The sequence below is a fragment of the Setaria italica genome, chromosome VII (assembly GCF_000263155.2).
Source record: "Setaria italica strain Yugu1 chromosome VII, Setaria_italica_v2.0, whole genome shotgun sequence".
In the NCBI taxonomy this organism is placed as follows: Eukaryota; Viridiplantae; Streptophyta; class Magnoliopsida; order Poales; family Poaceae; genus Setaria; species Setaria italica.
In genome coordinates, this window is record NC_028456.1 from 24,078,377 (window position 1) to 24,103,513 (window position 25,137).

At 46.3% G+C, this 25,137-nt stretch overlaps 1 protein-coding gene, 1 long non-coding RNA gene and 1 pseudogene across 2 annotated transcripts; 2 read left to right on the top strand and 1 right to left on the bottom strand.

Annotated features, from left to right (window-relative positions):
* The first annotated feature begins 11,719 nt into the window (after positions 1 to 11,719).
* On the top strand, positions 11,720 to 15,965 carry LOC101780746 (hydroxycinnamoyltransferase 1). The gene is made up of 3 exons (XM_004976066.3): positions 11,720 to 11,959; positions 12,106 to 12,525; positions 14,708 to 15,965. The coding sequence occupies exons 2-3, from the start codon at positions 12,106 to 12,108 to the stop codon at positions 15,605 to 15,607; spliced, it is 1,320 nt and encodes a 439-aa protein (XP_004976123.1). The 5' UTR covers positions 11,720 to 11,959; the 3' UTR covers positions 15,608 to 15,965.
* Positions 15,966 to 16,977: 1,012 nt separating this feature from the next.
* Positions 16,978 to 17,901, bottom strand: LOC111257883. Its single transcript, XR_002678482.1, has 2 exons — positions 17,503 to 17,901; positions 16,978 to 17,361 (listed from the first exon to the last, which is right to left on the bottom strand). It is a non-coding gene; the product is annotated as an uncharacterized LOC111257883 (long non-coding RNA).
* Positions 17,902 to 19,186: 1,285 nt separating this feature from the next.
* Positions 19,187 to 24,876, top strand: LOC101766591 (annotated as a pseudogene).
* Positions 24,877 to 25,137: the final 261 nt, after the last annotated feature.

Sequence of the window (25,137 nt, forward strand, 5' to 3'; positions counted from 1 at the left end):
GTGTTTTTTTGGCACTCGGCAAAGCTTTGCTAAATGCCCGACAAAAAACACTCGGCAAAGTTTGTTTGCCGAGAGATTTTTTACCATGTGCGGTGTGCCAAGTGTTTGCCGAGTGTTTTTAGGGTTTCGCACAGTGCCTGGGGCACTCGGCAAACATCCTGATTCCCGTAGTGGTGCACCACTGGTCCAATTCCTCCTCGAACATTTGCACTCACCAAAAAAAGCCGCAAACTTAACCCTTGTGGCTTGTGAGAGGCCACAAGCACTACCACGATGCTCTTGTACTGCATCGCATTGTCCATGGTTGCCGTTGGGCTTGCGGTATCAGAGGGGAACCCCAAATTCATATCATGTACTCTCTCATTTTTTCCATTTTATATTGTGTGTTCTATGATCTGATCATTATTTCTCCTACAAAATATCATCATGTGCTAAAGAACCAACATCATATGTAAATATTTGTGTGATTCTACTGATACAATTTTATACAGCAAACATGCATACAAATTGATAAATTATTGGTTAAAACTTACAATGTTTAACTTTCTCAAATTCTATGCACCCTCCTTTTCATCTATGTATTATGTGCATCTTGGTATTAATACATATTTTCCAGCTAACATATATTGTGTTAAAAAAAACCTTGTGCATCCTTTTTTCCCGAGATATCGTAGCATTGGAGATTTGTAAAAATGGTTTGGCATTCTTATACACTACTGGAAAACTAACCTTCTATTCAAGTTCTTTTGTCTAGGTTAACTTTAGATCTGAGACTAAAGTGCCTTAGTCCTGGATCAAAAAATGAGGCACTGAAGGCCGCCGGAGGAGGGCTTTAGTCCCGGTTGTAAAGACCAACCCGGACTAAAGTCCCCCCTTTAGTCTCGGTTATAACGGTTAAAAAATCTGGCATCGACGCCTACCAACCGGGACAAAAGGGGAGCTTTAATCCCAGTTCGAATTACCAACCGGGACAAAAGGGGCGCGGCCCCCTCTCTCTCCACCTTCCTTATCTTCTTCCTTCTAGGCAATGCTCTCCTCCTCTCCACCTTATCTTCTTCGGGGGTGTTTGGGAGGAGGAAGCTAAACTTTAGCCCTGTCACATCGGATGTTCGGATACTAATTAGGAGGACTAAACATAGGCTAATTACAAAACTAATTGCAGAACCCTTAGGCTAAATCGCGAGAAGAATCTATTAAGCCTAATTAATCCATCATTAGTGAATGGTTATTGTAGCACCACATTGTCAAATCATGGACTAATTAGGCTTAATAGATTCGTCTCGCGATTTAGCTTAGGGGTGGTGTAATTAGTTTTGTAATTAGTCTAGGTCTAATACTCCTAATTAATATCCAAACATTCGATGTGATGGGAGCTAAAATTTAGCCCCCTGCTCCCAAACACCCCCTTCCTTTCCTCATCCTCTCCTCCCTCTATGCGCCGCCGTCGCCCCCTCCCCCTCTGCTGCCCCTCCCCTTCCCCCTCTGCTCGCTCCTCACTGGTAGTGAGGAGTGGCAGCAAGGTGAGGGCAGGACGGTGGCGCGGCCGGGCAACGGGTGGCCGAGCGGCAGCGAGCGCGGACGAAGGCAGGCGGCGTGTGCGGCGCGGGGCGCGGGCGAAGGTGGGCGAGGGCAAAGCGGCAGCGGGCGGAGCAGAGGCGGGTGAGGGCGGGTGGGCAGCGCGGGTGGCTTTTTTTATTTCTTTGAAACTTTTTAGTTCCGGTTGGTAAGGGGGTCTTTAGTCTTGGGTGGATGACGCGGGACTGAAGGGCACCCCTTTTGTCTCGAATAGTTAGTCCCGGTTGGATTTTCGGAATTTATGGTTCTATCCAACCGGGACTGAAGGGTCGTTTTTCAGCAGTGACAGCTAACCTATATGTCCTTTTTTTTTTCCCGGTGCTCCAATTTCAACACAACGGAAAACCCATCGCGCAAGCTGGTACAAGGTAATTAAACGATACACGATGCTCTAATCAAACCAAGCTTAACGGGCGTGGTGGCGCGTGATCCTGACCGGCGTGCTCTGTGTTTGGTCGGCGTGCGTAGACGTCTGGTGCAGCGGACAGCCCCGTGCGGTTCGAGCACGCGCGCGGCATCGGCTCGGTGATCAGGAGCTGCAGGGGCGTGCCGTCGGCGGAGCGGTGCTGCGGGGCGTGCCGTCGGCGGAGCGGTGCTGCGGGGCGTTCAAGGCCTTCGCGTGCCCCTACAGCGACCTCCTCAACGACAACGCCGAGAACGGGTGCGCCAGCGACATGTTCTTCGAGATCAACGTACGCGGCAGGCTGCACCCGAGCCTCTTCTCCCAGCTGTGCGTCGAGGGTCCGCTGGCGCTCCAGTGCTGATCGCCGGCGCGCGTGCGTGTGCGCCGGCCACCTGCATGTATCTAAGCTAATTTTGCCTAGATGCCCGGCAGCTCTCGCTCCAGAGGCATTGATTTGCATGTATGCGGTTTCTGTATCGGAGTCGATGAGTCCGAATACGTAGCACGCGTGTGTTGTTCTTTGCCAATTCAAATGTGTGCCTTTGTGATTGGGGTCAGCTTGTGATGCTGGATTAATTCCTACCAGTGTCAGATACAGTACGTCTTATACTACTAGGAGTATATAGCTCCGTGTAACGTCGAAGCTCACGCGTGGCAGAACGAACACACCAACTTGACAGAAGAGATGCTAACCACAGTCGTGTGGCCGCCCGCAAGGTTACAAACTTGCAACTGCAACTCCACGCCTCGGCCAAGTCTGCGAACCACAGGATGCATGAGAGACTATGAGAGGAAACAAAAGCTAACAAAGGTACAAAAAGGCGGTCCAATTTCTCTGTCACGGCAATACCGCTACCAAGAAGATGTAGATGTTGCAGCTTGAGATGGCGCCGCGCATGATGCCATGCGCACGGGCCAAACGGTTCCTGAACTACTGCAGAGGAGGCTCATCATCTCGGCCACGCCCTTCTCCCGGCGGCGTACACCGATGCTGCCGCTGCCCTGGCCGACTGGTCGTCGTCTCACGCCGGCAGTTTAAGTGCCGTTTGACCCCGCAGCCTGCAAGTAGCGAGCAAGGCAGCGAGCCCGCGGCGCATGACGTCATCCCTGTCACACTCACACCAGTTGGTAAGCATGCAGCTCGTCCCAGCCTGGTCACCTCGTCCGTTTCCGTCTCTCGAGAGCGTACAAAGAACTTAGAGAAGTCGCCCGTCACGTACGCGCGCGAGCGCGTACAATTCCTGCTCCTCGGCTTGAAATGTCGCCGCCGTTGCGGCCCCGGGGCCGTCGGGTGACGCTGAGCTCGTTGAAACCCGCCCGAGACGCGCGGGCGATCGACAGGCACAGGCTTGACTATACTAAAAATGGGCGGACCGTGCAGCGCAGATGCCGTCACCGGCACAGTGTTAACACTTGAATTTGGCCGTGCGAATTGTGGACTATTCGTCTATTTCAAGCAGCAATAGTGAATGGGTGGTGTAAGGGAATAAAATGTCCATACTTGGTAAACGAGTCAACCACCACCAAAATGCAGTTGGCATGACCAGAAGTTGGTAACCCTTCTGTACAAAATCTAAGGAGATGATCTGCCAGGCCTCAGATGGAACAGGTAATGGTTGCAATTTACCAGGAAGTTTTGCTCTATCTGGTTTGGCCTTTTGACAAATGATGCAGGACTGAACAAATTGAAAAACTGCAGATTTCATACCTCTCCATGCAAATAATTTCTTCATTCTCATATATGTAACTGGAGCACCTGAATGACCTCCCAATGGACTAGAATGGCAAGTAGATATCAGTTTTTGCTGCAAGGTTGTGTTGTTGCCAATCCATAGTCTAGAATTGTATCTGAGCAGTCCATTGCACAAGGTGTAATAAGGCACAGCTTGAGGATCTATAGATAACTTGGCCACTCTCATCTTGTTGATAACCTTCAACCACCAATGAACTAGTTTTCTGGACAGTGCATCTGCCACCCGATTCTCAGTACCCTTTTTATACACCACCTTATATTGGAGATCGAGAAGCTTGGTAAAAACCTTCTGCTGCCAGGGAGTATGCAGTCTCTGCTCTGTCAGTTGGATCAGGCTTCGCTGATCAGTATAAATGATAAATTCAGCATATTGTAAGTACGACCTCCACTGTTGCACAGCCATAAGAATTGCCAAATACTCCTTCTCATATGTGGATAAACCTCTTGATTTAGGTCCCAAGCCCTTGCTAATAAATGCCAAAGGATGATTGTCCTGCAACAGCACTGCACCTACACCACATGCACTGGCATCAGTCTCAATGCAGAACACCTTGGAGAAGTCTGGAAGAGCTAATAATGGAGCTTGAGTCAATGCTGACTTAAGTGCTTGGAAGGACTTCTCATGATCACTGGTCCAAATGAACAATGTGTGTTTCTTCAGTAAATCTATCAATGGCTTACTGATGACCCCAAAATGTCTCACGAGTTTTCTGTAATAGCTTGCCAACCTAAGGAAACTCCTTAATTCTTTGGCTGTAGTAGGGGACGGCCAGCAATAGCCACTACCTTTTGAGGATCAGTTGCCACACCTTGCTCACTTATAGTATGGCCCAAGTAACTGATTTGTCTTTGAGCAAAAGAACACTTGGTCAATTTGATTTTCTACTGGTCTTTAGCCAACAGCACAAATACCAACCTGATGTGGATAATATGCTCCTCAAATGTCCTGCTGTATATAAGGATGTCGTCAAAAAAGACTAAGACAAATTTCCATAAATATGGTGCTAGTGTGGTATTCATTGCTGACTGAAAGGTACCAGGAGCTCTCGTCAGACCGAATGCCATCACTCTAAACTCAGAGTGGCCACAATAAGTTTGAAATGTTATATTCCTCCCTGGCTTCAATCTAATTTGATGAAATCCAGCTCTCAAGTCTAGTTTAGAAAACCAACTAGCAAGGGATAGTTCATCCAAAAACTCATCAATTACTGGACCAGATATTTGCCCTTGATTGTGATAGCATTCAGATACCTATAGTCCACACAAAGCCTCCATGTATTGTCCTTCTTCTTAACCAGCAGCACAGAAGATGAAAATGGACTAGAACAGGGTTGGATTAAACATGCTTTCAACATTTCTGCAATTTGTTTCTCAATTTCATCTTTAAGAGCTGGAGCATATCTGTAAGGTTGAATATTGACAGGAGCAGCACCATCTACTGGACGTATAGAGTGGTCACAAGATCTGGGAGGGGGCATGTCCACAGGTACCTCGAAAAGCGTATCAAATTCTTCAATGAGCTGTTGAATAGGTTCAGGTAGGGAGACCTCCACTATATCACCCACAGTGACTTCAACTTAACATACTTCAATAATTATCTCTTTAGGCAGTTCAGGACACACACCATACAGTAGGACAGTAGACCCTTGATATGGTATGGCTAGCCATCTGTTCTTCCAGTGAACTTTCATTGGACTATAGGTCTCCAACCAATCTAACCCCAGAATCATATCATATGATGACATAGGAATAGCCTTCAAGTCTGATTGGAATTCATACCCATTAATAGACCACAAAGCCTGTGAGAGCTGAGAAGAATACTGAATAATTCCACCATTGGCTACTTATACAGACAGGGGAGAAGCAATAGCAGACATGCCTTGTAACTTCAGAGCCAACTGGGAGCTAATGAATGTATGAGAGCTGCCAGAGTCCACCAATATCCTGATTTGTTGTCCTTGAATGGAACCCAACATACACATAGTTCTGGGAGCAGATGTGCCAGACACAGCAGCGACAGATAATGTAAGAAATAACTGTTCAGCAGGTTGGGCTTTGGGGTCCTCACCGGCGACATCATCAGACTGCATGTGGTATATTTCCAACACTTCTTGCATAGCATGGAGCTGAATCTTCTCTGCACAAGCATGGTTCCTAGACCATGGCTCTGCACATCTTTGACAAAGGTCTTGGGCATGGCGGTGTGCCTTTAGAGCTGCCCAGCGATCTCTGTACCACGACAATCAGAAGGCTGAACCATAGGATGCTTGTTCAACCTTGGAGTAGAAGGTAGCTGTACTGAAGAAGGCCCATCATTCTTATGAGGCAGAGTATAGTCAGCCTTTCCTTCACAGGAACGGACATCTCTTCCTGCAATTGAGCGAGAACAAAAGCAGTATCCAGGGAGGAAGGTTGCTAAATAAGAACAACAGCATGTAGATCCTCTCTAAGCCCATCAATGAATCTCATGGTATAATGCAGAGGATCTGGTTTGCTTTCATAAGCAGCCAACAAATTAACTAACCCAGCAAAATGGTCAACATAATCTTCCGTACTACTAGTTTGTGCTTGATGTGAAACAACTGTCTAACTAAGAGCTCATGCTGATTCCTACCAAATCGGTCTATCACCATAGCCGAAAAAGTAGACCAAGTATAGGTTTTAAGCTTTTCCTCTATTGACTGTAACCAGCGTGCAGAAGCAGTGTCAAAATGCATAGATGCTGCCATGATCCAACGGAAGGGTTCAACATTATAGAGCTCAAAGTCAGCTTCATAGTGACTCAACCAGAGTTTGGGATTCTCGCCTTCAAACTTAGGAAAGTTTAATTTAGGTAAACGTCCTGTCCTAGACCCTCCAGATTCCCCATAATTAGCAGATCTCCAACGATTTCCAGAGCTAGGCAAAGGAGGAACCGACAATTTAGGTTAGGGAGGGATGGGGAGGCGTAAGTGCAACTCCAAGAGTACTCCAAAAAATTCTTCCCCAAAACTATGTATTGGGGTTCTTTCAAAAAAAATTCCCCCAAAAACATATCAATCCACAGCAGATCGCTAATAAATAGCTCCCAATATTTTAAAACAGGCCACGTCATCGTATTGGACCCAACGGAAGGGACGCGTGAGCGTGCGGGAATCAGGATTGGGGGGAGGAATGCCAACGCTAAAATATACGCGGTGGTAGGCTGTTTTTTAGCGTTGCTGAAAAATTGGGGAAGGTTTGGGTGGACTGTTGGAGTTCGTTTTTTCTCCTTTTTCCCTAAAAAAAGTATTGGGGTAAGATTAGCAGTCTCTTGGAGCTGCTACGCACCCTTGACCGGGGGATGAACTACGATCGTAACAGACCCGAAGCTATCCTCCGGTGGAAGTTGTCGACGTGGTGCCCATGGTGCATGTCGGCTTCGCTCGGAGAAGATGGGCGCTCAGCAGCCGGGGGAGTAGTCGCCAGAAGGGGATGCCGTCCGCTCCCGGTGCTTGGAGAGCTTGCGTACCTCGAGATGGACGTCGTCGACTGTGCCATCCACCTTCGGCTTCCCGTCTTCAAAGGACACGGCGACGCGCTATAGCGCGTCGACCCGCGCGTCTTGCAACACCTTGAGGTTAGTGAATTTGCGCTCCCACTTCTTGTCGGACTCGAAGAAGTGCGAATCCCACTTGTTCTCCGATTCAGTGAAGCGTGTCTCCCACTTCGCTTCTAGATCGTCGAATCACTAGGTAAGGGTGTCGATGATGATTTTCGTCTCAGGGTTCATGGCTCCGTGGCAGCATTGGAATCTTGTATATTGGTCATGGGGAGGGATTGGATCCAGATCGATAGGTTCCCACAAATTGCCTAAGTGTGGATTGGAATCACGGGCTACTCAATTCGCACAAAGCGTACGAACTTAGGAATAACCCACCGGATCCGTTTGCTCAGGACAATCAATGGAGTTATGAACCAATTCGATCTGAATTCGCCCAAGGATCGACGAGCTCTGATACTAATTTGTTAGCAGCGGACTAGACACGGATACAGGAATTGGAGAAGGGTAGCAATTAGATTGGATCGGGAAGGAGAAAGAGATACAGGCAGAGGACAGCTTGGAATACAAGTTGATTCAGTCCATACACGATCCTCATCTCTCCTCTCCCATCTGCCTAATATAGCAGTAGCAACATTACATGGGCTCTGCCTCTTCTGTGCATGCAAGCACATTGACCCATTCTGGCCCAACGACCCTCGAGCTGTACTCGTTCGCGGCACATCCAACTGTCCCGACGAAGGTACTCCTGAGGAAGAGCTGCTAACATGTTAACACTTGAATCTGGCCGTGCGAATTGTGGACTATTCGTCTATTCCAAGCAGTTACGTTCGTGTATTGGGGTTTAGTTTCCTCCCAACTCCTAACTTTGACACTATGTAAAAAGAAGATTCCCCATCACATCAAACTTGCGGTACATGCATGGAGTACTAAATGTAGATAAAATTAAAAACTAATTGCACAGTTTTGTTGTACTTTGCGAGATGAATCTTTTGAGCCTAATTAGTCAATATTTGGACAATAATTCACAAATACAAACGAAACGCTACAGTTGCGCATTTATGGCAAAGTACCAATTTTGCCACTCCCAAATTGGGAAGTAAACAAGGCCCTAGATAGAGTCCACTATGCGCGCGCTTGACAGAGCAAGAAGGGTTGTGGCCCGTCCCCGTCGGTCACCGGTGACGTTCGTGTGACTGCACATCATGGACTAGTTTTTCCGACTCAGAGGTGTTTGGATGCGAGGTACTAAACTTTAGGAGGGGTCACATCGGATGTTCGGATGCTAATTAGGAGAATTAAACATGAGCTAATTATAAAACTAACTGCATAACCCCTATACTAATTCGCGAGATGAATCTATTAAGCCTAATTAATCCATCATTAGCAAATGGTTACTGTAGCACCACATTGTCAAATTATGGACTAATTAGGCTTAATAGATTCGTCTCACGAATTAGACTCCATCTGTGTAATTAGTTTTGTAATTAGACTATATTTAATACTCCTAATTAGTATCCAAACATTCGATGTGACAGGTACCTGTATCCAAACAGGCCCTCAGACAGCAAGAGTCGGGAACTGCATGCGCCTCCAGGCTCCGGTACGTGTGCCATCTGAAGTTCTGAAGGTGTGTTTGGTTGCATGTATCACATGATGCATGCATGGATAATCCTGGATGAGGTGGTTTAACCAATTTGCTTGTACCATATGATTCACTCTAATTAGTAAAATAATGTATTAAGTGGGATGACCTCATCCTGGATGAGTTGGTCCAATTCACCCAACCAAACAAAAGGATCATTATTATTTTGAATTATTTCATACATGAATTAAGGTAGTGTTTGGTTGGCTCAAATGTAACGTAATCTGATTACTGAAGGTAACGAATCCCATTACATATGTTTGGTTGCGGTGGTTTGTAATCAATTGACACTGTAATCGAATCCCTTACCTAAATAATATATATACAAGCTTGTTACCTTTCCTCCCCCACCGTAATCAGATATAGCACCCACACAGTAATCTGATTACGTTACCAAAGTGCAACCAAACAAAGAGGGCAATCACCTATTCCACCTCCAAATACACTGTAATCTGATTCCCTTTACGTTTACATTACCTTAGCACGAACCAAACACTATCTAAATGATACAACCAACCAAACACACCCTAAGTTCCCACCAGTTGATAATTCAATCGACGCCGTTTCCACAAGCAAGAATTCGATGCTTCAGTCCCGTCGTAAAAAAGTGTCATCGTGTCATATGGCAGTTAACTTTTCTGTAAACTCTACATAGAAATGTCAGCACGAAGGAAGCTCTATATCCCATCCGTTGGGTTTATTCGACAGTGAGCCAGGATTTAACTAGCAACTAGTACTCCGTACATATGATCTGCCAGAGTATGCTCTACTACACATGAAACATGATCGACTGCCTGCTACTAGTAGTCACGTTGCCGGGCCGGATTATGCACATGCACTCCACGGCGTCGAACGTGACCGCCACCAGGTGGCCGATCGTGACTCCCATCAATGCTCGCGGGGCATCCATCCCATCCAGGCTGTTTGGTTCGCCGTGGACGGACGCGCACGCAGTCTAAATGGGGGCGCAGCGTCGTCGTCTTCTCCGTGCCCGTGTGGCCGTGTGTACGCGCGCGCGCGCCCGTAGCCCCGTACGTGCTATCTGTCCACCACGTCGAGGCTACGCCAAAACAAGAAGCAACCGTATCGACCCGCCCTCTACAGCTGTCAGCTGTCACCGTGGGAGCAACAATTATTCGTCATGGTAGGCAAATTCAGATCAGAGTATAATAGCTGTTGGCTAATTGACCCGCCACTCCTCCGTCGTGTCTGTATTGTTTACTCATTCGCCACATGGGATTTCATAAAAAGTACTAGGCCAATGCTGACACGGAGGACGTGAGGAACAGGAACGCCGGATCAGAATGCAGCAACGATCAGACAAAAGGGAGAAACAGATTGCTTGGACGGAGAACTGGAGAAGGCAAAGCACGGACATTCTAGTTGAACTGTTGAAGCCAGTATTATACTGATGAAACCAGTTCTCTTTCATGGACTGGCTCTCTTTTTCTAAAGTTCCTTTGCTATGGGACAAGGGATCCACACTTGTCAGTGTTAATCACACCATGATCACGGTGAGTTGGTGACCTTGCCATCTTTAGCTGGACTTACACCTCCAGAACCTCACAAAGTGCGATCTGATTTTTATTCGACAGCTCCAAAGGGGGGAAAAAAAAGGAGATATGTGCCTTGTAACATAACATCTTTGTTGCGTAAGGTTGATAGGCAAGTTTAACAACAATTCTGGGGCGGCATCGCTTCTATCACGGGGGTAGGTAAATGAAGCTTCAGATTGTTCACTCCAGCTCTGTGTGCGTGCGTGTGTGTGACCGTGGGTGAGAGTGAAACGGTCAAACAAGGCCTTGGCCGTGTTTAGTTGGGGAATTTGGGAGGTGCCAAATTACTGTTACAGCACTGTAGCACACTGTAGCGTTTCGTTTGTATTTGTGAATTATTGTCCAAATATTGACTAATTAGGCTTAAAAGATTCGTCTCGCAAAGTACAACAAAACTGTGCAATTAGTTTTTAATTTCATCTACATTTAGTACTCCATGCATGTACCGCAAGTTTGATGTGATAGGGAATCTTCTTTTTGCATAGTGTCAAAGTTGGGAGTTGGGAGTAACTAAACATGGCCCTTGTTTCCCAATTTGGAAGTGGCAAAATTAACATTTTGTCATAAATGCACAACTGTAGCATTTCGTTTGTATTTGTGAATTATTGTCCAAACATTGACTAATTAGGCTCAAAAGATTCGTCTCGCAAAGTACAACAAAACTGTGCAATTAGTTTTTGATTTCGTCTACATTTAGTACCCCATGCATATACCGCAAGTTTGATGTGAGGAAATCTTCTTTTTACATAGCGTCAAAGAACTAAACAAGGCAAGTGTTCTCCTTCAGCCCTTCGATGATTAGGCTGTATACCAGCCGAGGTGAGGTACACATACAAACCTCAGTCCGATTAGTTTTCTTCTTCTTCATTCACCGGCCACGCACCGAAAGATGTCACTTGGATGAAATGAGATTAACCTGCTCTGTGGCTGAATGATTGCCGCCGAGAGAAAACGATGGTGGCGCAGCAGCGGCGGTCAAATGCAGCAACCACCACAAGTCACTGCCAGCGGGTGGCTGATGCTCGTGCAGGATTAACTTAACTAACACTGTTCTGCCAAAAAAAAAGATAATCTGCCAACGATAATCTGATGCACGGGTAACTGTGCAGAAGCCCCCAGAGTCCAGGAACAGGTGGGCTGGACCACGTCCACCCACACCTCCACTCCACGGTCCTTCTCCCTCCCTATAGCCTCCCGTCCCCGTCCCACCAACCGCCCACCCCACTAGTCGTCACACCACCTCCTCCGAAGCAACGCACAGCGCCGAATAGGACGAGGGGGAAGGGGAATATGGAAGAAGCAGAAGGCAAACCGAGCAAGTCAGAGGATCACCCCGCCTCCCCGGCTCCGAGATCTCCGCCTATAAAAGCCGCCCCACCCCCCACTCGCTCACCAGCTGCTCTCCACCAAGAGCTGCTGCTACCACCAAACCGTCGCTGGATTCGTCCAGAGCTTTGCCCGTTTCGGCGACCCCAGATCCGATCCACGGCGCCGCGTCTCCGCCGAGGTTGGTCGCCGTCCGGCTTCCTCTCTAACTCCTCAGTAGTATTTTTAGCTGCGATTGTTCGAATTCTGTTGTTGTTGTTGGGGGGGGGGGGGGGGGATTTGAGGTGGGTGCTTACGGAGCTGTTCGGCGGGATGGATGGAATGCAGATGGCGATCACGGTGAGGCGGTCGACGATGGTGCGCCCGGCGCGGGAGACGCCGCGGCAGCGGCTGTGGAATTCCAACCTCGACCTCGTCGTGCCGCGCTTCCACACGCCCAGCGTCTACTTCTACCGCCGCGGCGGCGGCCCCGAGGCGGAGGGATTCTTCGACGGCGAGCGGATGCGGCGCGCGCTGGCGGAGGCGCTCGTGCCGTTCTACCCGATGGCGGGGCGACTCGCGCGGGACGAGGACGGGAGGGTCGAGATCGACTGCAACGGCGAAGGGGTGCTTTTCGTCGAGGCTGACGCGCCCAACGCCGCCATCGACGACTACGGCGACTTCGCCCCTACCATGGAGCTCAAGCGCCTCATCCCGGCGGTCGATTACACCGACGACATCTCGGCCTTCCCGCTCCTCGTGCTCCAGGTGAGTTCAGTTACCAGTATCCAGTATCCTCACCTGGAAGTAGCGTACCATAGTGCCATACAAGCTCTGCACGGCATTTAATTTGGCTTACCTGTGTACATGATTGGATAGCTGGGTCCCTTTTTTGTCTGTTGATTTAATCCTCTGGGAATTCATATTGTGCACGCGGCACGCCTGTACCACTTTCCTAGTTTCATGCATGTTGTTGCTGTCTTGTTATTTTTAGTGGGGCCTCTGTTTTGGCTGGATTAGTATCCGTAGTCTGAAGCTTCGGTTAGAAATGCTTGGTGTCATCATCCGATTGTGCATCGGAATAAACTCTTGCTTCACCTTGACTGGCTCGAAAGCCAATTGTTAACAAATTGGTTTGTCATCAAGTGACTGTATTTTGTAAAATTTCCCCATCATTGCTGTACATCTTGTACTGTCTAAAATGATTGTCTGCATTCATTTTGTTGTTGCATCAATTCATTGCACACAATAACGGTCAAGCTTTTCAGTCATGAGAACATAGCCTTGCCAAATGTGGTAATTTCTCAGTAGAAGGGCACTTTACTAATTAGGCTTCATGCAATGTGTTAATCATATACCTTGTGCTTGTCCACTTCTCAAACTTTCCTGACCTTTAACCATTTTTAATCTGGAATTGCTTCCTTAACCAATAATCGACAACTACTTAACTAGCATGTGCAGAACCTTTCTGTTGACTTCAATATTTACCACTTCAATACTTCGACTATTCAATGCTTTTGTGCAGATAATATAGTATACTTTACATTAGTACTAGTTGATGTTGTTGGCTGACATCCAACTTTTCCAAAATAAAGGTTTTGAGTTCGCCCAGGACTCTGCTTATCTCACTAGAGCTAAAACCTTGTATTGTTCTTATACAATATGTTGGATCTTGTTGTATAATTTTATTATATTGAATACCTAATGCTGCCTTGCACAAATTAAGGTTTGTGGAAGTTATTCTACTACTAGCTTGTTGAGATGGATACAGAATAACATGTTAAACTGGAAGCATTAGTATGAGATATTACCAGTGGGAAGGGAGGAAGCTGTAAATGGGCATGTGTTTTTTGTACCATGTCTCACACCTGAAGCTAGCACAGCAGAGTTTATCTTTTTACATCAGCTTCTTGCCAAACTGTCATAAGGGGTCACCCTATGTTAGGTGAGCAGTATTACACCCTGGGGCAGGCAAGCTATATGCAGATACACAGTTGCAACTATATTATGTAATTGGCAATAGAAGAGTTCACAAATACAGTCAGATCACTCTGGAATTGCTTGCCAGACTTCATCATTTATAAATTTATAACCCATCATTAGTGTGAATCAGATATTTACAAATTCAAACCCATGCCACTGTGCAATGAGCTATTTCATGCACATGATGTTTTCATATTAGAGTGCTCTGCCATCTCGTGCTGCTGTTCCAGTTTTGGTGTTTTGAGTTGCATTGGTTGTCAGGTGACTCTTGTTTTTAGTGACCTCTCTGGATAGCTGATTCTCATGGACAAACTCGTACCAGCTCTATGCTTCTGGTTCACCAGTTGCTTGTTTTGATGCAAAATCCACAAATTATTGCCTTCACCAGACCTCAAGATGTATTTGGTCTTCTTTAGGCTCAGTGGGACAGTAAGCCGATGGATAAATTTACCTGTCTTGGAAATCACATGTGTGCCCATAACATTCTTTTCTAAATGCATTCATAAATACAAATCAATACTTATCCGGCTGCATTAGATATTTAGGTATCCCTATGCCTCGACTTCATGAAGTATGTTGGAGTTGAGATTGGTAGTGCTTGACAGTTTAGATTCATGTGCTTATGGCTACGATAAGAGTTTGTAAGCCATCCATTGTTTCAATTCTACCTACATAAGGGATGGCATGCAATTGGATTTCAGTTCAAATATACATCTGTATCTTGTGGACCCTTCTATTTAGGAAAAATGGTTAACATCTTCTTGTTTCATGGTTAGTTTCAAATCTGTATATTTGTGCCTACTAGTCAAAGCAACTTTGATTCATCCATGCACCTTTATATATGTTTTAAGAGTGGATTATTCAATCACCTGTTATTTGGTAGCTGCAGCTGGAAATATACAATTTGTTAAAAGGGAGCTATTAGCTATGAAATATTTAAAGATCCCCCTTTTCTTTTTTGCTCCAGGTGACTTACTTCAAATGTGGAGGCGTCTCCCTTGGTGTCGGTATGCAACACCACGTAGCAGATGGCATGTCTGGCTTGCACTTCATTAACTCATGGTCTGACCTCTGCCGTGGAGCTCAAATTTCTGTCATGCCCTTCATTGACCGCACTCTCCTTCGCGCCCGTGATCCACCAACTCCATCTTTCCAACATATCGAGTACCAGCCTGCCCCAGCTATGTTGTCCTCCACACCTCAGTCCCTCACTTCCATATCAAAGCCACCTGCCACCGCCGTAGACATTTTCAAGCTCACTCGCTCAGACCTTGGTCGGCTGCGCTCACAGCTTCCCACAGGTGAAGGTGCACCCCGGTTCAACACGTATGCAGTGCTAGCTGCGCATGTCTGGAAATGTGTCTCCCTTGCACGTGGCCTGACTCCTGAACAGCCCACCAAATTGTACTGTGCCACCGACGGGCGCCAACGGCTACAGCCCCCACTTCCAGATGGTTACTTCGGAAATGTCATCTTCACCGCCACACCACTTGCCGAGGCAGGCAAGGTGACCAGTGGGCTGGCAGAAGGAGCAGCAGTCATCCAAGGAGCACTAGATAGGATGGACAACGACTACTGCCGCTCAGCGCTGGACTACCTGGAGCTGCAGCCAGATTTGTCAGCACTGGTGCGTGGAGCACACACCTTCCGGTGCCCGAACCTAGGACTCACCAGCTGGGTGCGCCTGCCGATTCATGATGCCAACTTCGGTTGGGGCCGGCCTGTGTTCATGGGGCCAGGCGGCATTGCATATGAGGGTCTGGCGTTCGTCCTCCCTAGTGCCAATGGAGATGGTAGCCTGTCCATCGCCATCTCGTTGCAGGCTGAGCACATGGTGAAGTTCCGAAAGCTAATCTATGAGTTATAAATGGGATGCATTATACCTTTTGAAGGAGGATGTAATAGGGCTAGAGGCTAAAGGCTGTATCCAGTTCTCATATAAAATGCCTGAAGTTTCAAGTGAACCAAGTTGCTGCGCTTTCACCCTTCAAGATCAGTGTTCTTTTTTACCCTCGGCTGGGGATGTTTTGGGTAACTTCTACTTGTATGGACTAATATCAATAATAGAGAAAGGTTAGACATTTTTCTAAAGGGACATGGTGAAATCATTGTAACCAAGTGAACACACTCATATACCAGAGTACCAGATTATAGATGGGGTTTAATTGAAGTATTGAACATGAGCGTCAGTGGAAACGCCTCACAATCTTCTGTTTTACGCTTAAGGGAAGAAATGTTCTTGGTGGATGCAGGCCTTGGTACCCCCAAAATTTGTATGCAAGATGAGCTTACAGGACTGCCAATCAAGCGAGCCACCAGGTTTGAGAATAAGGTGGGATCCAAGAATGTAGTGGCTGGTGAATCACTGATCAAAAAGCGAATTTTTGAGAGATTCTTCATCGATCTGGTGGCCGGTGAATCACTGATCAAAGAGCGAGCAACCGCCAGGTTTAATGATTTTGTGGGATCCCTGGATGTAGCGGCTGGCGAACATTTGAAGATCCACAATTTCTACTTGTTCGTAGACCTAGCTCTGATTGAGCTGCAACCGGTGATGGTCTATCTGGTTGGCTGAGGTTTCATCAATTGGCAAATCTTGATCTATCATCCAGCGCGTGGTTCATAAATCATAACAGGTGCAGATCTTGGCAATCTTGAAAACGACCCCTAACCCGAAGCCTGGAAGAAGAAGAACCTCCAGGGCTCCAGGCACAGGAAGGAAGGCTGAAACGTTTGATCATGTACCATTGGTCCTTTGTTCTCGTTACAATGGGATTCATACTTCATTACGGTAATTTTGATAAAATTATGTTCAAAATTGCGAGAAAGGAGACGACACATGGATTAATCTATATTGTAGGGAGGAAGGCTGATTTTATCTTATTTTTAGGGATAGCGCCCTTTCTAGGCGTCTATATTGTAAGAATTACAAACGCCTGCTGGCGGCTCCAGGTACCACACATGCCTGCCTAGAGTTTCATATAGTGAGCTCCTAGCTAATACATGCGCGTCGAAATTTGCTTCTCTTCTCTCATGGATGAAGTCCGGACTGAAAGTCAGACGCCCTTGCCTTGATTACCTTAATGATGTGGCCATATGTGCCCATCGCCTCCTCGTGCATATGCTCCTGATCACATTTAAGCAGTCGCTTGCTAGTCTGAAAAACCTTCCCTGCATGCCAGGGCCCGTTATCCCTTCAAGTGTTATTGCTGAGGCAAAATTGACTGGTGGACACCGTTAAAAACTTAAAATGTGTCTTTTGCCACACACCACCTACAATTCTATGTAAATATGCTGCTGGAAACTATGGTTCATTTAATAACATTTTCTACTCGAACGGATCAAACACTTGTAAAAGACTAGTATACCCCTGTCCTCTTCGCCATCTTCTGGAGTGGTGCCGTAGCGCGCGGCCTCCTGGACTGAGCCCCGCCGGGATCGAGCGTCTTGGCTGCCTCGAGCTGACATCGTACGCGCGTGTCCAGGAGCGGGAGCCGCGTCCACCTCGAGCAAGCCCCGCGTCAGAAGCGGGCGTCGTGCATTCCTCCGCAGGCCTCTCCCGGCGGCTGCGGTAGTTCATCCCCGCGTCGGCCCCTCTCGACGGCTGGAGTAGCCCCCTCCCTGCGGCCAATCCAGGCGAAAAATAAGCTAGAAGCTGCAGCTGTCCGCCTCCCTTCCTTCCAATCAGAGCAAAGCAAGCACATGCAAGCACCAATCAGGGAGCTGCAAGCGACCTCCAGCTCCTTCACTTCCAAGCCCCACCTCCAAAATCAACACCAAACTAAATCCTTTGCAGAATCCATATTCAAATGGCAAGGCAAAGGAGCAGCTCTATCTCATGTCCACCGGCATCCGGCAAAGCAGATCGAGCTCCAAGCTCCAGTACGGTCACCCGTCCCGGCTCCCCAGAGCTGCTCGACTCCCCTCCGCCCATAAGGGAAGCGCTCCGGGAGGAGCCAATGCCAGAAGGGCCCTCGCGGGGAGGGGGCTGCATCGGGAGGGACCGCCGGCGGCGAATGCAGTTCGCTGTTCGCGAGGATGGAAGGGAGCGTGCGACGAATCAACGATTGGATAAGGCTGCGGCCGGTTCCGCGGGAGTAATTAGTCGGCAACGGGGGCAAACTTGTCCTTTCCGGTGGCTCTCCAATTAAATTGGATAAAATAATGCTGCAGTGTCTCTGGCAAATTTACACGGAATTGTAGTGTCTTCTAGCAAAGTCACGTTATTGGACTAAAGTTTCCATGTTACGTCGGATGTTTACATAATAAGAGTATTAAATATAAATATAGACTAATTACAATACCAATTATATAGATAGAGACTAATTCGCGAGACGAATCTATTAAGTCTAATTAGTCTATAATTTGATAATATGATGCTACAGTAAATATGTGCTAATTATGAATTAATTAGGCTTAATAGATTTGTCTCGAATTAGTCTCTATCTGTGTAATTAGTTTTATAATTAATTCATATTTAGTCCTTCTAATTAGTCTTCGAAGATTCGATATGACATGAACTAGATTTTAGCTCAAGGATCAAACACCCTCTAAATCACGTTATTTTAGTGGCTTGTGGTAAAAGACACATTTTATCGTTGTCCATGAGCAAATTTTGCCTTTGCTGAAGCTCCCAAGAACGAACCCGTCGAATCACGTGCAACGGCTGCGGCAGCCCCAATGCCCCAGTTTGACACTGCTGCGTGAAGATTAGAGGGTGTTTGGTTTAGTTCGTGTCACATCGGATATTTGATGCTAATTAGGAGGACTAAATATGAGCTAATTATAAAACTAATTGCAGAACCCCTAGGCTAAATCGGGAGACGAATCTATTAAGCTTAATTAATCCATCATTAGCGAATATTTACTGTAGCACCACATTGTCAAATCATGAACTAATTAGGCTTAATAGATTCGTCTCGCGATTTATCCTAGGTTGTGAAATTGGTTTTGTAATTAGCCTATGTTTAATACTTCTAATTAGTATCAAACATTTGATGTGACGGGAGCTAAATCTTCATGTGACCTGCAAGGAATCCACTTCAACATGGATTAATCTGATGCACCGGGCACTGCGCGCTGGGCCAGAGCCCAGTATTGGAGTTTAGTATGGCCCGGCGCCAGTGCGCCACGCCGACGGAGCGAACAAAAAGAAAAATACGGTACGAGTCTATATCCCCGGCTCCGAGCTTCCGCATACGTACGGCATACAATACGCCAAAAACGCCCCAATCCCACACTCTCGCCTACAGGCTACAGACACAGGCTTTCACCTAGCCATTTCCTGCATCCCAAAACATCTGCCTGATTTTTGCCGATCCCACCGCGTTCCGTTGAGGTTGGTCTGGTCCCCGTTCTGCTTCCGCTGGATCATAGTTTGATTTGCTGTTAATTTCTGGCATTTGGGAATTGCTTAGTGAGCTAGCTGTTTGGTGCGGGAATGCGGATGACGATCGCGGTGCGGCGGTCGACGATCGTGCGGCCGGCGTCTGTGGCTCTCCGACCTCGACCTCGTGATGCCGCGGACCCACACGCCCAGCGTCTACTTCTACCGCCGCGGCGGCGGCCCCGAGGCGGAGGGGTTCTTCGACGGCGAGCGGATGCGGCGCGAGCTGGCGGAGGCGCTCGTGCCGTTCTACCCGAGGGCGGGGCGCCTCGCGCGGGACGAGGATGGGAGGATCGAGATCGACTGCAGCCGGGAGGGGGTGCTCTTCGTCGAGGCCGACGCGCCCGACACCGCCGTCGACGACTACGGCGACTTCGCGCCCATTCGTCTTGCTTCAGGTGAGCTAATTAAGTTCAGTTCTTATATTACGCAATGCTAGTACAATCAGACCGTCGAAATCATTCGGAAGAAGTACTACCATAATGCTTTACAAGTTGACTAACGGCCTGTTCGCTTCAGCTTATTCAGCCGGCTTATCAGCCATCCAACAGTGTTTTCCTCTCACAACAAATCAGCCGTTTCAGCTTTTCAGCCGGCTTATAAGCTGAACCTCCTAAGATCTTTTGACTAAAAAGTAACTAAAAACTAGCCAAACAGCCTAATCAAAAGATGACTAAAAAGTTTTAGCATCCTTTAGCCCTCCCACTAAAGATTGTTTGAATACGAGGTGTAAACTTTAGCATATCACATCAGATGTTCGGATGTTAATTAGGAGAACTAAACATGAGCTAATTACAAAACTAAATGCACAGATAGAGTCTAATTCACCAGGCGAATCTATTAAGACTAATTAATCCATCATTAGCAAATGGTTACTGTAGCACCACATTATCAAATCATGTACTAATTAGGCTTAATAGATTCGTCTCACGAATTAGACTCTATCTATGCAATTAATTTTGTAGTCAGACTATATTTAATACTCCTAATTAGTATCAAATATCCGATGTGACAGGTACTTAGCAGGGTATCAAACACCCCCTGAGTTCCCACCCGTTACCCCTGCACCCTCCCTCGTGCCGCGACGCCCCAGGCTCCGCCGCCCTTGCCTGATGCTATCCTCGCCCGATGCTGTCGCCGCCACACTCGTCGGCGACGCCGTTCCGACCCGGGGTGGCCGTCCTCGTGGGGGACCGGAGGAACTTCGGCGTCGACCGCGCCGCGGTGGAGTCGCTCCTCGTGTTCCGGTACGGCGCCCTGCGTGGGCAGAAGGAAAGGCTCGAGTGCCACACTCCGCTCCTCGCCGCGTGCGCAGGAAGGAGCAGCAGTCGAGGGCCTCGATCTCCATGGAAGTGGTCGATTTGGACGGTTGGGATCTCGATCTTGCCGGTAGGAACTCGATTTTGGTTGCGGGGAACTTCAATTCGGCAACTGGAGCGGGACAAGGGCTGCTACGTGAGGAAGAAGAACCAGGGGCAAAATGGTATTCTTGTTACAGTATTTAGGGGGCGTTTGGTTCCCTTTGCTTATTTTTAGCATGTGTCACATCGAATGTTTAGATACTAATGAGGAGTATTAAACATAGACTATTTACAAAACCCATTACATAAGTGGAGGCTAAACGCCGAGACGAATCTATTAAGCCTAATTAATCCATCATTAGCAAATGTTTACTGTAGCAATACATTGTCAAATCATGGACTAATTAGGCTTAATAGATTCGTCTCGCCGTTTAGCCTCCACTTGTATAATGGGTTTTGTAAATAGTCTACGTTTAATACTTCTAATTAGTATCTAAACATTTGATGTGACGGGTGCTAAAAATAAGCAGGAGGAACCAAACCAGACCTTAATGATTTTAGTCACTTTTATTCAAGGAACCAAACACCACTTTAGTCCATAGACTAAAGTGAGAAGTCCATAGACTAAAGTGAGAACCAAACAGGGCCTAATTTGGGCTTACTTTTAATGTTTGGATTGGATAACTGGGTCCCTTGTTGGCTGTGGATTTGGTCCACTCAGAGTTCCTAGAGCTTAGCTTTGTGGTGGACTCCACTTTTGTGGTCATACCCGGGGTAGTTGATGTCTTGTTCTAGTGGGTGTGGTGATACTATTTTTGGCTGGATACCTGTAACGGTACACTTGATCAGAAGATTTAGCTAGGATTGGTTAAGAGTCGGTGGCATCATCATTCATATTGGTCAGTCCATGGAAATAGACTCTTGCTTCACCTTGATCAGGTAGAAGTGTATTGCTAATAAACTGATTTGTTGTCAAGCAATTGCTCTTTTATGCATTTAGAATCCACCATTTGTCTACTTTATCTTATACTGAGTTTTTATTTTTCTTTTGCTGAGGGTTACACTCTGTAAAATTAATGGCACTGTGTGTTTGGTTCTGTTAAAGTGTAATTAATTGTCAATGAGGTCACTGATGAAAATATAATCGTGCCAAACTTGAGTACTTACTAATTAGTAATTGCACATCATTCGATATGCTCATTTTACCGTTTCCTACTGTGGTTCTGAACATTGAGGTTGCTGTCATGGTGATCTTTTAGCATTTATAATTGAGAAGCTTGCCCCACCCAGCTGCTTTATTGAGCGCACTTGTAACCTGTTAGTCATCTTAATCCAGTTCATGACAATAATTGAAAACTAGCATGTGTGGACTTATCCTGGTGACAATAATATGTAGCACTTTAACTCATTAACATTGCACCCTTTTAGCTAGCAGTAACTGGCTGATTGCACAAATCATGCCATATACACATAGGGACAGTTTGGTCGTTACACGTCACCCTATTGGGGTTGACTGCTCAAGTTCTTAGCTCCAAAATGTCAGCATTTATCCAATGGTCTGGACGTGCACGGCATAAGCTTAATTGATAGTTTTTTTAAAGTAAAGCTTAATCGATAGTGATATTGACATTTAGCTTAATAGCTTTCCTGCCTGTCCCTGAATCGGATAATTTGCCATGTGGAACCATGTAAGCTATTCATTTGTTGCTTTGTGTTGACAGATACTTCATTTAGGTGTTCCGCTTTCATTTCTATTTCCCATGAAGCTGGTCCAAGTTTCTTATGTTCTGGAATAGAAGATTGAGTAGGCTGAATCACCACTGTTAGATCCAGAGTACTCAACTTCAAAAGATACCAATAAGGCTGTACAGTACAACATATAATGAAAAACAGTGCTTTTCAGATCAATTGGAGCATAAGCTTTATCCCAACAGTTGATTACCTTATTACGATGGCACATGCAGTTCACCTTGCTGTTATGAATTTCCACGATACCTGAAAAATACCAGTTTACTAGGTCCTCGTGTAGTGTGCTGAACTTGTGATTTCTTCACTCACTATTACGTTGCCACCCACATGCTGACACTCTTGTTTGTGATGTGGGCTTGAAATTTGTTGGTGTGGAAATTAGTCTCTAATTGGAGCATTCTCATGTGAAAATTTTCTGTAAAAGGCTTTATTTTTTAAGAATAATCTTTTATGTTTATGCATCCTTTTCCCTCATTTGTTGAGAAGTCCTCTCCATTTTTTAAATCTAGTCTTAAGGTACTAATGGTATATTGTTAACGTTATTATGTTCAATCAAAACATTTTCGTTCGCCCATTTAAAACCATTGTGGCAAAACTGGTTAGCCCAAACCTTTTAGCAGTTACATAGTGGCCCCTACAAAAAAGAAAAAGAAAGCCTTTTAGCCCAAACCTGAGGAGCATTTAGTATCGAGCAATATTGAAGCTTGCCTCTTCTCCCAATAGTTTTAGTTGGTGCTGTTTGCCTACCTCAAACTTTAAAAGAAAGAAGTTACTTGTTCTCACTAGAACGCTTTTATTTTGCTGGAGCTTTGTTGCAAGATTTCATTTTGTTGAATAGCTGCTCATTCTGCCATGCAAAAAGTATCGTTATTAGCAATTATGGACAATTTCGTACTACTAGATTAGTGAGATTGATAGAGAATAAACTATTGAAGGCATATTTCAGTGTGCCTTTGGGTATTAGATGGTCCAGTGTTGAGTCTCGTGCACCTGCAATTATTATTATTATTTTTTGGGGGTGGGGGTGGGGGCATATGATCTTTTTAAAATGAAAACAGTTTGGTATGAAGGGCAACCATGTAGTAAGATTACATCATGAGGTTACATACCCATATGCGTAATACACTCAGCTAATTCATGCACCTGCTGTTTTTGCAGTAGAATACTTTGACATCACGTTGGACAGCTGATCTGCTGATTATATTGTGCTGGACAAACTCATACTAAGTACCAACATCGACATTTCCAATCACCAGTTACTTGTTTTGATGAAACAGCAACTAAATGTTGTTTACCTCTAAATCCAATGAATTAAATTACCCTATTGTAAACCACATGTGCCCCCCATGCTACCACACTGAGGTCTAATATGCATGCATACAATATGATTTCAATTATTTGCCTCATTGTCCTCATGAAGTATGTCAGAGTTTAGATTGATAATGCTTCACAGTTAAAATATCGTTAGAACTTGCAAGTTAGGGTTCATGTGCAAATGTGCTTATGGCTAAGTCTACTTTGAAAATTGTGCTCAATCTCAATCTAAGAGTTGTTAATCTGGTCAAATTTCAGTTCCATGTGTTGAGTGGTGGTATGAAATTGTATTTCAGTTCAAAAATTATTATCAGTCTCGTTTTTGCATGGATAATTTCAGATTTCCAGGTTTGTCTGCTGCCTTTTAGTCAAGGCAACTTTCTAATGCAATCACGCGCTGTTGCATGTAGCTACCGGTTGCAATATGCATTACATTCTTCTTAGGAATAGACATTTATGAATGTTGATTCTCCTCTATTTTTGCTCCAGGTGACTTGCTTCAAGTGTGGAGGCGTCTCACTTGGTGTTGGCACCTATCACAACGTGGCAGATGGCATGTCCAGCTTGCACTTCATTGACTCGTGGTCTGATCTCTGCCGTGGAACTCAAATTTCTCTGATGCCCTTCATTGACCACACTCTTCTACGCGCCTGTGATCCACCGACTCCATCTTTCCAGCATGTTGAGTATCAGCCTCCCCCGGCCATGTTGTCCTCCACGCCTCATCCCCTTGCTCCCAAGTCAGTGCCACCTTCCCCTGCTGTGGGCATTTTCAAGCTCACTCTCGCAGACCTTACTAGGCTGCGCTCACAGCTTACTGCAGGTGAATGTGCACCGCGGTTCAGCACATATGTAAATTAGCTGCGCATGTCTGGCGGTGTGTCTCCCTTGCGTACGGCCTGCCTCCTGAACAGCCCACCAAGCTATTTTGTGCCACTGATGGGCGCCAACGGCTGCAGCAGTGCAGCCTCCACTTCCAGATGTCTTTGGCAATGTCATCTTCACTGCCACACCAATTGCTGAGGCAAGCAAGGTGACCAATGGGCTAGCAGATGGGGCAGCAGTCATCCAGGGAGCCCTCAACAGGATGGACAACGACTACTGCCGCTCGGTGCTGAACTACCTGGGGATGCAACCGGATTTATCGAAAATGTTACCTGGAGATCACATCTTCAAGTGCCCGAACCTGGGGTTCTCCAGCTGGACACGGCTGCCTATCCATGATGCTGACTTTGGTTGGGGGCGGCCTGTGTTCATGGGCCCAATTACATGCGAGGGTCTGGGTTTTGTTCTCCCAAGCGCAAATGGCGATGGAGCCTGTCCATCGTGATATCCTTGCAGGCTGAGCACATGGAGAAGTTCAGAAAGCTAATCTTCGAGTTTTAAACAGAAGGCGTTATTACTTGTTGAAGAAGGATTTTGGGCAAGAAAAGTTCCAGGCTGTACCCAGGTTCTCGCTGGTGGAATGGCTGAATCTTCAGAGTGAACCCAGTTTCTGTTGGTCTATAGGTCTTGTATAGTGAATTCATAGTTGGCCATTTTATTCCCTTGGTTGGGGGATATCTTGAAACATTTAATTGTACAAGTTACAAGTGATGGGTTCTTTCTATGTGGAGGATAAAACTTGCAGTGGAGAAACTTGGAGCC

Bases quoted from the DNA above. Each gene is read 5' to 3' on its own strand.
- LOC101780746 (XM_004976066.3), top strand. From the start codon at position 12,106: ATGGCGATCACGGTGAGGCGGTCGACGATGGTGCGCCCGGCGCGGGAG. The intron at 12,526-14,707 runs GTGAGTTCAGTT...TTTTTGCTCCAG, and splicing joins TCCCGCTCCTCGTGCTCCAG to GTGACTTACTTCAAATGTGG.